This window comes from Gymnoscopelus braueri, assembly GCF_963280865.1.
Source record: "Gymnoscopelus braueri genome assembly, chromosome: 13".
Classification (NCBI taxonomy): domain Eukaryota; kingdom Metazoa; phylum Chordata; class Actinopteri; order Myctophiformes; family Myctophidae; genus Gymnoscopelus; species Gymnoscopelus braueri.
Window position 1 is genome coordinate 29444941 of NC_137615.1, and position 16489 is coordinate 29461429.

The following is a 16489-nucleotide window of genomic DNA, read 5'->3' on the forward strand; positions in this document are numbered from 1 at the left end:
GCACTGGACCTTGGATCTGAACAGAGGAACAAAGAGATCCTTCGATGTTGCCGTAGCAGTGGAACACAATCTGTACTCCTTTGGAGGGTACTGTAACTTGAATGACAGGGACCAGATTGCAGTGCATGTCTTCAATACAGTATCTTTGAGATGGATTCAGTTGCCTCCTGTGACAACTGGAAGAGAAGAACTTCCACCTGAGGTTCCCTCCAACTGTGTGAACCACACAGCTGTGCTCATAGAAGATATCGTCTACATCTGGGGGGGTGTAGTGAACTTTCAGATGGAGGAGGCTGCCGACGTCATATATGTCGAGGGGGACTACTCCAACATTCTTTATGCATTTGATGTCGACACCCACATATGGTTAAGGCCCAGTGTTTCTGGGACAGTTCCAGAGGGGAGGGGTGCCCACTCAGCCTGTGTCTTGGGGAAGGTCATGTATATCTATGGAGGATGTGGATACACTAATGACATCTACAAGTTGGACATCACCACAATGGTCTGGTCTTTAATTAACACTACAGGCACTCCACCACCTGTTTCATCACATCATTCTGCCACCATCATCGGGACAAAGATGTTTGTATTTGGGGGCTATCCGGACCACGACAACAACATCAGAGTGTTTGACACAGAGACCAACTGCTGGCTGAACACGCCTTCTGCACAGCTTCTTCCGGAGGGACGCTGGAATCATTCAGCCTTTACCTACAATGGAGAGCTGTACATATTTGGTGGATACAACAGTCATTTGAAGCAGATATCAAACAATCTGTGGAAATATAATCCAGAGACTTTCTCCTGGAAGAAGGTTGAGCCCAAGGGGAAACGCTCATCTCAGATTAGTTTTATGTCCTGTTGCATGGTGGGAGATCGTATCAATCCTCTTTAGAGGATACAGAGACAAACCCAGTGTCCTGTACATGCTAGACTTGAATCCTGGTTTGAAGATGTTATGTAAGCTAGCAATTATTCAGTATGGTCTGGAGCAGTCAGAACTCCCACACAACATCAGGTGGGAACTGGCAGCCATGACGGCAACAGAGTAAACTAGAAAATGTGCTCCTCGGAGCACAAGTCTCCGCCAGCAGACCCGTGCTATTTTAATCAAAGGAAATCACTTACCCTATCTTTAACCATAGTCTTCTGGGAATGTTCTAATTCTTACTTAAAATAGAACATGTTACTATATCATAGCAATTATATTATTATAGCAATAACTAATGAGATACAGAGGTGGCAAGCAACCACAATCAAATCAACCATCAAACAGCCATTGAGTAAACGTGAAGCTTGACCAATGTTGGGTGTTCTCAGACGGACACATACAGAGACGGACGGAGAGGAAAAGATACTCTCCATTAATCCTGTCAATATTACATATTGTCACGTGTCACTTGACCAATGTTAGCTTGGCTGATGGAAGCTCACTTCAAAAAATATAAATGACGTGAAACTTGACCAATGTTAGGTGTTCTCAGACGGACACACACACGCACGGACGGGTAATTTGTAAAAAGTACTGTTCCTGATTGATCCTGTCTTACCTATTTATATTACATATTCTGATGTCACGTGAAGCTTGACCAATGTTGAGGAAAAGATAATCTCCATTAGTCCTGTCAATATTACATATTGTCACGTGTCACTTGACCAATGTTAGCTTGGCTGGTGGAGGCTCACTTAAAAAAATATAAATGATTTTTTGAAGTGACACACCTATTTATAGGTCTCTATTTCGTCATGCGTCTCGCTAGCCAATCAGAGCACACCCTTTCAACATATTGTCACGTGTCACGTGGAGCTTGACCAATGTTAGCTTGGCGGACACACGGATGGACGGGAACGAAAACATAGTCTCCTGGCGGAGACAACAAAAATGGGTTTTGCACAAATCGGCCTCCTGGTGGCGCAATAACAGGCCCATGTGAAAGATTTGGGGCAGAGGTTCTGAATTGGCATCCAGGGAGTGTGTGTGCACAGTTTCGGAGTGACCGGGCCAACGGTGCCGGAGATTAGCTGGTGACAGACGGACACACACGGACACACGGACGGACGGACAAGGGGTAAAACATACTCTCTCGCCATGCCTTCGGCCTGGCGGAGACAAAAAGCAGATGTATAAGCTCACAGCGCGTCACTTTGTGGCGCGCTGTGAGCTTGTACATCTGCTTTTTTTCTTTTCTTCTTAAGCTTGTAGATCTGCTGGAACTCCCCCCCCCCCCCCCCCCCCCGACTAAGCACAGAGCCTATTGAACTGAATTGAATTCAGAGAAAAGAGGGAAAAATAGAGGAAGGCGACGGAACAGAGAATGAAACGGGAATAAAGTGATGAAACGTGGGAGAAGAGGACAGAGAAAAGGGAAAGAGAGAAAGAGAGAATAAGAAAAGTGAGGATTGTGGTTTTCAAAGGTGAGGAAAGTAAAGAGAGGGGAGGAGGAGGAGGAGACGAGAGGAGGATGACAGTAGTTTCCTTTGCAGTAGAGTATACAGTAATTTCAGTCAGACTGCAGTGGAGCACAAAGCCAAGAGATGTTTCACTCCCTGGCTTTAACTAAAGACAACCTATACATATCAGCACAATGCTCTGTGTGTGTGTGTGTGTGTGTGTGTGTGTGTGTGTGTGTGTGTGTGTGTGTGTGTGTGTGTGTGTGTGTGTGTGTGTGTGTGTGTGTGTGTGTGTGTGTGTGTGTGTGTGTGTGTGTGTGTGTGTGTGATGCACTGCGGCGCGACAGCTTAGCTAACAACACTGTAGAGCTCAAGACCCTGATGTTGGATAGGAGAGTGTGTGGAGGGCAACGATTCAGGAGCCCCGAGTTGGTGTTGGCCAGACCGCACTCTGGCATCTTATCGTGTTTTTGTTTCTCATCACACATACAGTATGGCACTGTATACACACATGACATTACATCATTCCTTGTGAAATGTGTGGGAATACTAAGGATGCTTTGCAACACGTTGTGAGCTTGCAGATCGGCTATTTTTGGCAATGATATTTGTTTGATTGATGGATTTAATACTGTATTAACAAGTTGGTTTACAACTACATGTAGTACAGTCAGAAGTTATGCTATAGGGATAACACAAAAAGCCCCAGGGGGCTTGTTTCCATTGGTATAGACAGAAAAAAAAGCGGTTCAAGTACAGAGACAACTCAGATCCAGTTTACTAAGTCTAGAGTTTACTAAGTCTAGAGGCTTTAACACATCGTGTGCCAGAGGTTTATTAAAATAGGGTAGGCCTACATCTAGTGCCAGCATATCTTCCATCCTCTTAAGTTGATATGTTTTGTGCTGTAGAAGCCCCGACGAGGATGCGCATGTAAACAAAGCCTGCGTGCGAGACGGCGGAGGGTCCCGACTAACGCCTGGAACAATAATATTTCTAACGCGACCCTCCATTGCAGAGTGATCGCCGATCGAAAACGGCTCATTTCCACCACGTAAAAAATATATAGGAGATATTAAGCTTTTAGTCAAGGAGTTAACATTGGAGCGGACGACCGGAAGCATTTTTGACATGGATCCACATCCGGCCTCTCCTTCTTAGAGACTCCTTGGATGATCCCAAAGTTTCGTTAGAGCGCCCCACGTGGGGAAAATATATAAAAAAAAGAATGGGCCAAAAACGGTCCGGACCGTTTATGGCACATGACGCATAGCTTCTCAAAAACGGTCCGGACCGTTTTTGGCACTCAATGTGTTAAGTGTGTATGAGCTTGTAGATCTGCTATTTTTGAAAAATCTTGAAAATGTTTGCAAATCTTTAAATCTTTTTTTTTTAAGGCGAACATTTTTTAACACAAATCTTTGCTTCTGGGGGTCCCTGGCACAAAACGTTTTCAGGTGGGGGTCCGCGGCCACACGCATATCAATTTGAGGGGTCCTTGGCACGGAAAAGTTTTGAGAAGCACTGCAATAAGGGACACGTCTTTTAGTTTCCAAATAAGGGAGGATTTCTTATTTGTCGGGACGGGTTGGCAACCCTAATGTAGATGGATGGGCTGAAGCACATAGAGCTGTACAGTGGGTCACCCAGCAGAGTGAACAGATACCAGAGTCAGCCGGTTTGTGCTGGACCTCAGAACCGCACTCATCTATCACTGTAGCATCCCTCTCTGGGTCGTCCTCACATGAGCCCTCCAGTGTTTTTTTCCAGTCATCTCTCGCATAGATATAGAAACCTAGACACCTCATTGGCCGCTGCAGTTCATTGGAGCGACCTGTAGCGCGGCCATATTAGAGGGGGCACGCTCCCTGACTCCTGGCCAATCACAGCGCGTCTTTTCCCGGGACTTGTCAGAATCTAGTTGTATAAAAATATCCCGTTGTATTTTTATACAACTAGATTCTGCCAAGACGCGCTGTGATTGGCCAGTAGTCAGGAAGCGTGCCCCCTTATAATATGGCGGCCGCGAAACAGACGCCCCCCCAGAGTCGGGAGGCGTCTGCCTTTATATGTCTATGATCTCTAGCCTCCACGCTTCTGGCTAGCTCTCTTGTCTAGCGACTCCCTCTTTCTTTGGTGTTTCGCCCAGGTGGGCGTGGTTTTGAGGTTAGGTTAAGGCAGTGGTTCCCAAAGAGTGGTAACAGTAATTATACATACTGTACAGTAATTATGATTTTAGACAAGGGGTAGTGTGAATCAACAATAAAAATAAATAAAACGCATTGAATATAAAAATAATAAAGTAACCAGAACCTACTTATGGGAAATGTTCATAATGATCAATAAAATCAATATCATTAACACACTTAGTGCCAGAGGTTTTTTAAAACAGGGTACATCCATTGCCAGCGCTTCTTACCGCTTACGCTGATCTGTTCAGAGCTTTAGACGCCTCCACGAGGACGCGGATGTAAACAAAGGGTGTGTGCACGATGGTCGAGGCTCCAAAACCATAGATCTCCGGTTTTGTCACTCTATGTGTTAATAAGGTTAGTGTATAGTGTTAGTTGAGCAGCCTGATGCCTGGGGGGGGAGTCTGGTAGTTCTTGTCTGAATGCTGCGGTAACGTCTGGCCAGACGGCAGCAACATGAACAGTCCACCAGCCTGTATGGCTGCAATCTTTTATTATTTCTTTGTGTTTGCCTGAGGCGTGGTGTGTGTGTGTGGTACAGTAGATGTCCTGCTGTCTTTGCCACCCTCTGGAGGGCCTTGTGATCAGCAGCGCCGCGGAGCAGCTGCTGTACCAAACAGTCATCTAAATGGTACACCTGTAGTTGGTGAGAGTTTTGGCAGACGTACCAATCTTCTTGAATCTCCATTTTTACAGCTGAATCTGCTTGCCTGCACAAGGTGAGGTCATCTAGAACAGTGGTTCTCAACCTTTTCAGGCTGTGACCCCCCCCCCCCCCAAAATAATTGTATTTGAACTGGGGACCCCCCAGATAAATATTGTGAAAATAGCCGATCTACGTTGTGAGCTTGTAGATCGGCTATTTTCAAATGTTTTGCCTCTTTCTTATTATTTGACCATTTGGTCAAATGTTTGACCAGTTTTTATTGTACAGTTTTGCTTGATACAGTTTTTTGTTATTAAAAAAGTCTTAAAAGTCCTTAAATTGTCACTTCACTGTCATCTGGGGACTAGACCCCCCCCCAAAAAAAATCATGCCACAGGTTGAGAACCACTGATCTATAATGAACACACCAAGGAATGTATCAATGTGTATGGGGGCATGGATGGTCATTCTCTCAGATGATATCTTCTCACTCATCCTTGGCAAGCCCCCATACAGATGCTTGTTGATAACGTGCTCATTCGGGCTGATGTTTAGTACTGCACGCAGCATTCATGGTGTAGCACCCTTCCGGGGACTTTTTCAGGGCAGGCTTCAGGGTTCAGCATGACAGCCATATTATAGGAGAACGGACTCTACAGTCATAGAGAAGAAGATGAGCTTGATATATCAGGGGAGGTTGGACAGGTTGGGCATTCAGAGCCCTCCAAGCAAGCACATTCTCATTTTAAGGTCAGGAAGTCATTGACTTCTTTCAGCGTTCCCATTGTCGCTGGAGGTGGAGTGTCCGGGAGGATGTTGCAGGTGCTAACCACAGTTTTCTTGGCATTTGCCCAAGACCAACCTTGATAACAGTACACTCTGTCTCCTGCTCCATATGGTCAGATAGCAGGCAGATGTCATCCGCATAGTCCAGGTTTGCTAAGGGTACAGCAGGGAGTCATCTACCCCTCCTCCTAGTTTGATAGTGAGGCCGAGTTCCTGCCTTCTGTAAGTGCATAATCCAGGACTATACTTAAGATGAAGGGGGCGAGGGTGTCCCTTGCAACACAGGCCATGTTGCACACATCTTTCAAACGTGTGCGTGTGTGTGTGTGCGTGGTAATGTGTGTGGTTTGAGACCTTGCTACTCTGTTAAGTGCCTATGGCCCGACCTTGAATGCCAATAGCAACATCAAAGATGCCTTCTGTGAGTCCCTCAATGTTAGTCTATCTGGAATCACTCAGTCATTCTAATAAGGTCGTCCTCATGGGTGACTTCAATGCCCAATTAGGCACTGATGCTAAGCTCTTGAACCAAGTAATCGGAAATCCTGTCACCAGGAAATTAAACAGCAACCAGTGTTATGCAAGTTCACACTTCACAAGAGCTAGCCGAGGGTTCAGCTTACACAGATGAATATGAATGAATGAAATGCTGTCCCAAAAACTTGAACTAGATCACATTAATTATTTCTGTTTTATTTTTAATTTGTAAGAGCTGCTCCAAGCTATTCTTTTTCAATAGAACCTCCTCCTACCCATTCATCCCAGCTTGCAATCATTGCAACTGCCCACTTACAAAAGGAAACAAATTACTGTATTATTATCATTTCTACTATAGAATCACAGACAAAAATTACTTTAAAAACAACAACATCAACAACAAAAAACAATACAAGTATACATTTTACCACTAAAGCAATGTGGTTATGCAGAAATTGGAAAGAAAAGAGGTGAAATAAAGGTATACTGTAGATTCTATAGAAATATTATATTTATAAATAAATATAATATATATATTCCCTGTCTATATTATATATAATATAATATAGACATGGAATATTTTTCCCTGTCTTCATCAGTGTGCTATACATGAATGAATACACGGATGTTGAGAAAATGTGCTCTGAAGTTTTTAGAGATTATGAGGTCCTGCTGTTGATATGCTGTCCTGCAGTGGTATCCACCTGTTTCCTAGGCTTTTCACTTCCTGTGTGTGTTCCACTTCCTGTCGATTTGATCCAATGAAATCCAATGAAACTGGTCAGATGACTAATGATATCCAATGAAATCCGACAGGAAGTGGAAAACACACAGCCTAGGAAACAGGTGAATAAAGTAGCTAAGTACATTTATTGAGTACAGTTTTTAGGTATTTTTTACTTTACTGGAGTATTCCTTCTGTACTTTTACTTCTACTCCACAACATATCAAAGGCAAATATTGTACCTTTACTCCCCTACAATTGTTTGACAACTACATTTTCATTATTATTACAAAACATACAGTAACCACTTCAGCCCTACAGTACATTTAGGCCATTTGAAAATAGCCAATCTGCAAGCTCACAATGCGTCGCGATGCAAAGTAAATGTTGATTCATTTGGATTATACTCAAACAATTTGGCACCCGTCCAAATTGATCAGCATTCTTAAAACGTTTCAGCACGGATAGCCACTGACAAACTTATTCATCACAGTACAAGGAAGCTGCATCATCTTTGACTATCGATGGACTGGCAATAGCGTGTGCGTGCGTGCGTGCGTGCGTGCGTGCGTGCGTGCGTGCGTGCGTGCGTGCGTGCGTGCGTGCGTGCGTGCGTGCGTGCGTGCGTGCGTGCGTGCGTGCGTGCGTGCGTGCGTGCGTGTGTGTGGGGGAGAGAGAGCGGGAGAGAGATACTGATGAGGTTAATGGAGTGGCAGACCTCTTGCTGATCCTATAATTACGATTAATGAAGGACCTCTCTCAGTAGGCTCTATCACACACACACACACACACACACACACACACACACACACACACACACACACACACACACACACACACACACACACACACACACACACACACACACACACACTTACTTTGGCATTCAAATGATTTAATCGAAAAACAATCAGACTACAGATGCAATAAGGACAGAAGGTGCCTTTTTAAATTTTATTTGAATGGTGTCAATCAAAACAGTTAATTAATTTCCTTCTTTTCTCAGTTATTGCTCCCTCGCACACCATGTGAGTTTGTAATAAATAAATCTAACCGCGCAGTCATTCTTCAGAGGGCCTTTTCCTATAATGCAGACCAAATGCACCAGATTGTGCCATGTATGTAAATGGTCCCAGATTTGGCGTATGAGCTTCAGATCAGCCCTTGATGGAACGTGCCGAGAATCGAACAACCAAAAAACGGGGCTGAGGAGGAGGCACGGGATCTTTTCAATCCTGAGGTCTGAGGCGGCGGCATCGGGGCAACCATAAACAAACCCGATACGCCCATATATAGGCATATGGAGATCCGGTAGTCCAGAGCCACGGACCATGACGTCAACACGTTATCCCAGAATGAAATCCCATCCGGTTAATTTGGTCCAGTGACATCAGCGATGATGTCACCAATCTTATATAAATGGACTGCCACCGCAATCCCCATAGCATCATACTCCTCACTGTGGTAGAGAAGTACCAGTCCCCTTTGCGGGTGTAGTGACATTGTAATACCACCATGGTGCAGAAGTACCAGTCACCTGTGCGGGTTTATAAGCATCCCTTTGAGATAGTGATGATGGCCTACGAGAGGCGCTTCCCGACGTGTCACCTCATGCCCATGTTGGTATCCGCCGACATTCTCAGCGAGGAGTCAAATGAGGACGGCTCCATTCACACAGTGGAGCGGCGCTGTGCCATCAATGTCGATATCCCAAAAATCGTCAAAAAGGTTGCTGGAATAAATTACATATACTTCATCCAGAGGAACACACTGAACCGACGGGAGAGGACGCTTCACATCGAGACCCGCAATGAGTCCTACTCCAATAGGGGTTCCATTACTGAAACCTGCTGCTATTCGGTCCACCCTGAAAATGAAGACTGGACATGCTTTGAGCAGATCGCCAGCCTGGACATCAGGTCCTTCTTTAACTTTGAGGGCACCGTGGAAAAGATCGCCATGAAACAGTATGCTAATAGCATCACCAAGGGCAAGCATGTAATGGAATTCTACCTGAAGGAGCTGGAGGATGAGGGAATCACCCACGTGCCCCGCTGGTTACCGTCCCCCCCTCCGCTGCCACCCCTGTCCAGCCTTTCTATCAGCAGCACCTCCATCAGCAGCACATCCACAAACACCGACATAGCCAAGGAAGTCAATGTCAGCCAGGCAGACAGCCTGAAGGGGAACCAGGCTGGCACGTGTGAAGACAAGCTGGACGCAGACTACATCAAACGTTACCTAGGTGACCTGACACTCTTACAGGAGAGCTGTTTGATCAGACTACGGCAGTGGTTGAAAGAGATGCACCAGGGCAAGATCCCAAAGAATGAGCACATCCTGCGGTTCCTGCGGGCCAGGGACTTCAACATGGACAAGGCCAGGGAGTTCCTGTGTCAGTCTCTGACCTGGAGGAAGCAGCACCAGGTGGACTACCTGCTGGAGACCTGGACCTCGCCCCAGGTCCTCCATGACTATTTCCCTGGAGGCTGGCACCACCATGACGGAGAAGGCCGTCCAGTGTACATCCTGAGGCTGGGCCAGATGGACATCAAAGGACTGGTCCGTGCACTCGGAGAGGAATCTCTGCTTAGACACGTGCTGTCCATCTGTGAAGAGGGCTTAAGACGGTGTGAGGAAAACACCCAGGTGTTTGGTCGACCTATCAGCTGTTGGACATGCTTGGTGGATCTGGAGAGTCTGAACATGCGTCACCTGTGGAGGCCAGGGGTGAAGGCCCTGCTGAGGATCATAGAGATGATGGAGGCCAACTACCCAGAGACGCTGGGACGAATGCTGGTAGTGAGGGCTCCCAGAGTCTTTCCCGTGCTCTGGACACTAGTGAGACCCTTCATAGACGAGAACACCCACAAGAAGTTTTCGATCTACGCGGGTAACAGCTACCAGGGCCCTGGGGGATTGGTGGACTACATCGACAAGGAGATCATTCCAGACTTCCTGGGAGGAGACTGCATATGTGAGGTGCCCGAGGGTGGCATTGTTCCCAAGTCGATGTACCGCACAGCCGAGGAGCTGGACGAGGATGGTCGTCTGTGGACCGAGACCATCTACCAGACTGCCGGCGTCTTCAAGGGAGCGCCGCATGAGCTGCTGTTAGAGATAACGGATGCCTCCTCTGTGATCACCTGGGACTTTGACGTGTGTAAAGGGGACGTCGTGTTTAACGTCTACCACGCCAAGCAGTGTCCCCAGCCACCACGCAATGACCCCTCGGTAGGAATCAATGTCCAGGTCATTGAGAAGTCATGGACCCTGGGCCAGGATTACGACATGGTGGAGTCAACGCTCACTTGCAAGGAGGGAGAGAGTGTTCAGGGCTCCCACATAACAGAGTGGCCAGGTTTCTACATTCTGCAGTGGAAGTTCAATAACAATAACCTCCCCTGTGTGGATGACAAGTTGGCCACCCGGCAGGTCTCATCGCACAAGTGTGAAGTCATGTATTATACTGAGGTTCTTGGGTCGGAGTACTTTGCGGGCTCAATAGCCAGCCTGGAGACGAGCCACAGCGGTTTCTCTCAACTCGGTTCCGCCTCCCCCAGCCGATCGCAGTCTAGTTCCATGCTTTCCGGATAGATCATGGAATCCGAGGACTTACAACATCTCCAGATTGCGATACCCACAATCCTATTGTCCTTTGTAAGGCATGGCTCTGTCGAGGCTAGCCATCTGAATAGGGTCTGTCTGTATTTCTGTTTGTCTGTCCAGGGCATATCTTGCAAACCGCGGATAGATATGACTGACATCATCACTAGATGTCATCAATATGATGATACTCCAGAAGAACTATAAAAGCTGAGTGCAAGCGCCCTTGTCATTTTGGCATGGCACTGTACGAGAGTATACTGTGGTTTTACAACACAATCCCTTGCTACAAATCAAATCATCCAAAGTGCAGTTTTTTGTGTTTTTCTTTTTTTCAGGTTATCTTTTCATAGCTGTTGTTTCTAATGTGAATATTTTTCACATTTTGGTGAATTCACCTCATATCCACTATCTATTTGACATGGGAGCCATGCTGTGAATTGGACCCTGTCATGTTTTCATATTCTATTTCATATCTCATTTAAATTTCGTTTGATTGTATAATGCAAGTCAGTGGCAAAACCCCCCCCAAAAAAAACATAGACTGGCCCACATGAAGTCTAGTCCATCTGTCTTTGGTGACTCTTGGGTCTGGTTGACTGCAGCAGTGCTCTGACCCCTACTCATCCAGATCCCACGACTGCTGACCACATTTTGGAATATCTAGCCAAACGGTCAAAAAGGGTGATAGGTAGGCAGAGTCAGGATATGCATTGGATGTTTCCAAACCACTTATTTACAGCGCTGCCCTCAACACACATTGACGTTAACACAAGACAAGGGTCTACTACTTGTGTGGCTCCCATGTGGATCTCAGACTTGACGTCGTCAGTCTGTGATGACAGTCCACACTGACTTCCATTATGAAATGAAAGTTAATTATTTCATAAAATATTTAACATGAAATGTTTGGCGTCGATTGAGCCAGCGGTTTGCAAGAAAAGCGACGGACGGGCGAGCACGCACGCACATGCACACACACACCTTGCCTCCTACAGAGCTATGCTGCAGTAGCAAACATGAAAAATAGCTCAACTTGACTATCAGCTGCATACAGCTACGCACTGAACAAAATGATTAATGCTTAAACATGTACCCAGTGTACCAATACATTTAACTGAAATGAAACTGCTTGTGTTTTCTTTTTATTAAAGGTAATTGAGATTAAACAATGCTCATGTTTGCTTTTAAATAGAACATAATATGTTCTATTTAAAAGCAAACATGAGCATTGCTACATGCTGCATACTTGTTGAAAACGGTAAGGTAACGTTTAATACAAACAAACCTAGATGCAACAGATGCATTGATGAGCAAAGCACATGTTCAGTATGTTTGGTTATTATGCCTGTCAAAAAAAACATATTTAGCTTAAGTTAAGCCTATTTAGCTTAAGGCAAAATGGGTAGAATATACCCACATTGTCACATTCCCTATGTGTCAAAGTACATGGGTCGCATGTCACTACCAACCCTGCACTTGGTTGACCGGAGTCCCTCAGGGCTCCATACTAGTGTATTTTCTGTTTTCGCTCTACATTACATATGTCAGAAAATAGCAGATCTAATATCTCAGATCTATCTCAGAAAATAGGCTTTTCAGAGAAGGTTTTTCCCAGGATATGGATGCAGGGGTTTAAGTGGTTAATTATATCAAATCTATCAGCTGTTAGTGGATGTACTGTATAGGAAAAGCAGGTGGTTGAGCTGTTTGCTTAATTGTTTTTCATAGAGCAAAGTTAGGTGACTCCACTCAGCAGTGGCACTCGACATTGGCACGATTAGATAGGGCCACAGTAGCTTATTTGAATTACATAATGGTTGTTTATGAGTGGATTAAAAGGTTGAATATGTTAGGCCGTAAATAATGGCGATAAGGCTGTAGGTATTATTGCTGTAATAATAATACCAGGCTTAGGTGTTCTCGCCAATATTTTCTTCCATAATACCTGAAGGTGGGGGACAAAAAACCCAGCTGTCTCCCCTATTGTGATGCTTGTGGGTTCTTTCCATATTAACATGTACAACCCCAGAGTGACCTTATACTAACCAATACAGTAATACAAGGTGTTGGCATGCTAGGGTGAATCCATGGGTGGTGGTGGTGCGATGAAGAGCACAGTTATGGGGATCCGACATGGCTCATGCCACACACACGCGTGTGTGTGTGTGTGTGTGTGTGTGTGTGTGTGTGTGTGTGTGTGTGTGTGTGTGTGTGTGTGTGTGTGTGTGTGTGTGTGTGTGTGTGTGTGTGTGTGTGTTTGTGTGTGCGCAGGCTTACGTAATGCACCAAACGATTGTGCACATTTTTGCTGCATTCTTTTATTCTGAAAAGATTTACAGAAATAGTTCATTACTGTACATTGTGTGTAGCAACCATAGAGTTAAAAATAATAGAGAGGGCACCGGATATCCCCTCCCATCCACTTGCATTGAGTTGCTCACACAGAGCATGGTCCAAAATCACCCCTTCTTCCGCGTTGGGAAATGTGATGGGCGAGGCCTGTTTGGGGCTCCATTGGTCGAAACCGTTTTTGCTCGTTCATGTTCAGTGGCCCCAGCCGTTTTTAGCTGCAGTACCTATGAATGGCCAGCATGTCCATTGTGCTTCAACGCAACCACTGGGTTCTGGGGGCTTGGCAGCAACACATACTAAGATATGGGACTGTGCTTTACCTGTTAAAATGTTCAAGTAGAGGGCCAGGCGGAGCACGTGGCGTCGGCTAGGCAGACCTGTAAAACTGTCCGTGGCGCTTCTGCTCAAAGACTGAGAGTATTTGGGAAAAAGCCACACGTGTTGTCCTTCATTTAAACCACTTGCCTGTCCTCCGCAGGTCTTTCATTTGTTGCCTAGACACAAACCTTGGAGCCTCTAATGAACAATTATGTTCATTGTGCGGCCGTGCGGCCGGAAAAAATTGGGGGTCAAACCCCCCCAAAAACCCAAAATGCATAAAAAACTATGCATTATACCTGTAACAATTGACGCACCTGTATGTATGTCTGTCTGTTTGTTTTTGAAAAAAAAATTAGCAACACATATATTTGAACGGAAATGTATATTTTTATCCCGTGCTTAAAATTAAAAACAAGAACAAAAAAAAAAGTTTTTTTGTTTTTTGACCATGAGGGGCCGCCATGACGCTGCGTTGGGGCCGCATGCGGCCCGCGGGCCGCGGGTTGAGTAGCGCTGCCCTACAGCATGTAGTGACATCATTCTTGTGGAACTGTTGTCTCTCTTTACCTTTGATAAACTTTAAGAGTTGGTTAAATTAACTCTCCATATTTTGCTGTGTAGAAGATTGGAATGCTACCGGGAGTTTGCAGACACTTAGCATCACTACTGTAAGCTGTGCTTAGATAGCCCATGCATCATTGATATTCCCTGAGTGCCTCTGAACAGATAAACACATTTGAGGACGATAGAGTGAGCATGCTAAAATCCTCACTGTTCATTTAGTTCTGAGAGTGTGTACAAATGCAACCAAATGAAACCTTGTGGATCTATTTGGTTACATTTCACACACCTGGGAGATTCCTTGTACAACTGCTGAACCTCAGACACTTGAGCTCCGCTGGAGTAAGAGGTGGCTAATGTCACAATTTTCAATATTATTTTCAATATTATCTCTTTATTTGTTTCAGGGATGCTTTTCTATTCACAGCTACGGAACTGAGCAGTGATGTCACTGGGTTAAAATCTGTGAACGTGAAAAGTACAATCCTTACTTCCTGGTTTTTAGCTCCTACTTCGGTGGTCATGACATGGTCCTTGAGCTTTGTTTTAGCCCTATTTTATACTCCATCCATTGCACTACAGTGTCGCGCGTCAAAAAAAATAGCCGATCTGCAAGCTCACAGCAAGAGCTTGAGAATAAATATTATTGCATCTTATTACTGCTTTACAGGGTCTTTATTTAACCACTTGAACCCTAGCATCACGATTCTGGGAGGAACATTAGCCAATCGGCTATTTTTGGTGAAAAGATTTGGTGAAGCGCAGTGTTGATTTCGTCGACTAAAACTATGACGAAAAATGTTCGTCGACTACCTTTTTTCACTGACAAAAACTGAATAAAAACTAAGCTATGATGACTAAATATATTGACAATTTCGTCAACAAATATAAACTAGACTAATGTTAGTGAGGGACGAGTGGAGAAGAGATCCAGTAGAACTAAAAGACAAGTCATTTTATGTTTGGCTGCACATGGGTGTTGCTCTCTGAAAATAGCCGATTTTCAGAGACGCGTCGCAGGAGCTATACTCACAGCGCGACGTGTTGTGAGCTTGTAGATTTGCTATCTTCAGCACGCAACCAAGTAAAATCAGCCATTACGACGCCATCAAGGCACCGACAAAATACAGTTTAGTCGACTAAATCAACTATAGGTTTAGTCGACTAAAACTAGACAAAAACTAAAACATTTCAGATGACTAAAATATGACCAGAACTGAATGGAATTTTATTCAAGAGACTATGACTGAATAAAAAGTTTCTCTCAAAATCAACACTAGTGTAGCGGTGGAAATAGAGTGCACCAAGTTCAGAGCCAACTCGGGTATAGTTGGATATAAGTGGTTAAGTGCCTTGCTCAAGGGCACCGTGCCAATAATGCAGTATACAGTAGCTCCTGAGGCCGAGCTGTTCCACAGAATCATACCATGGTCTGTGTGTCCCTCTGCTCGTCGGTGGATTTGAATGAGTGACATTGTGGCCCATTGTGGACCCCCCTCTACTCCCACATGGGGGGAGGCAGGGTGACTCAGAGGATGATGACGACGGGTTGCCAAAGGTTTAATTGCTCGCTGGATGATGGGGAGGTGTTCCACTGTAACCATGGTAACAATGTCAGTCGGTTCATAGTTTTACTGGGAATCTCTCTCACTCATGCATGCACGCACACACACGCGCACACACACACACACACACACACGCACGCACGCACGCACGCACACACTGTCCATTACAGAGAGGGAAGTGCTTGCAAAACTTTGTTTTCTTATGCAGCAATGACTTTTATGACACACATGCACACGCACACACACACTCACACTCACTCTCTCACTTTCTCTCTCTCTCTCTCATCCAATTCCTCAAGGACAGAGTAAGTAGCTGGTGAGAGAGCACTTGTAAATCTTCCATTAGGGAGAAAGACGTTGGTAAATGAGAGGGTGAAACAGAGCGAGGAAAAAGAGAGAAACAAGAGAGTTCAGAGAAAAGGCTTCTGGAAGGTCACAGGCACACTCACGCTTTAAATCTACAAGAGCAAAAACAAAGAGAGCAATGAGGCGAAAGAGAAATGGATGGTCAGTCGTTCAGTCAACCAGAGGTAAAGCCAGGATAAGAGGAGGGGAATGAGAGACCATGGGAGAGGCAGCGAGAGCGGTCAGAGTACTGCACACCACTGGGAATGAATCGAGTTAATTGAATCAGGGTGGTTGGGTTAGCTAAGGAGATACACTGTAAAAATCACTGAGTGTTCATTTTAGCCATTTGTAACTCCCCAAGATTACTCCCTTATTTCAGTGATTCTCAAACTTTTGCATGTCAAGGACCCCCAAAATGATATGTATTTGGCCCGCGGACTCCAATCTCAAAATATTTTGTTCCAGGGACCCCCCCAGAAGCAAAGATTTGAGTTATAAATGTTTGCTTTAAAAATGA

General features: G+C 45.1%; 1 protein-coding gene and 1 pseudogene across 2 annotated transcripts; both read left to right on the forward strand.

Annotated features, from left to right (window-relative positions):
• Window positions 1–283: 283 nt before the first annotated feature.
• On the forward strand, window positions 284–1052 carry LOC308099499 (kelch domain-containing protein 3-like; annotated as a pseudogene). Its single transcript has one exon. The product of its transcript is annotated as a kelch domain-containing protein 3-like (transcript).
• A 7679-nt stretch (window positions 1053–8731) lies between these two features.
• LOC308099500 (SEC14-like protein 1) lies at window positions 8732–10813 on the forward strand (the record flags this gene model as incomplete). The annotated part of the gene is made up of 1 exon (XM_080448245.1): window positions 8732–10813. The coding sequence occupies one exon, from the start codon at window positions 8732–8734 to the stop codon at window positions 10811–10813; it is 2082 nt and encodes a 693-aa protein (XP_080304371.1).
• Window positions 10814–16489: the final 5676 nt, after the last annotated feature.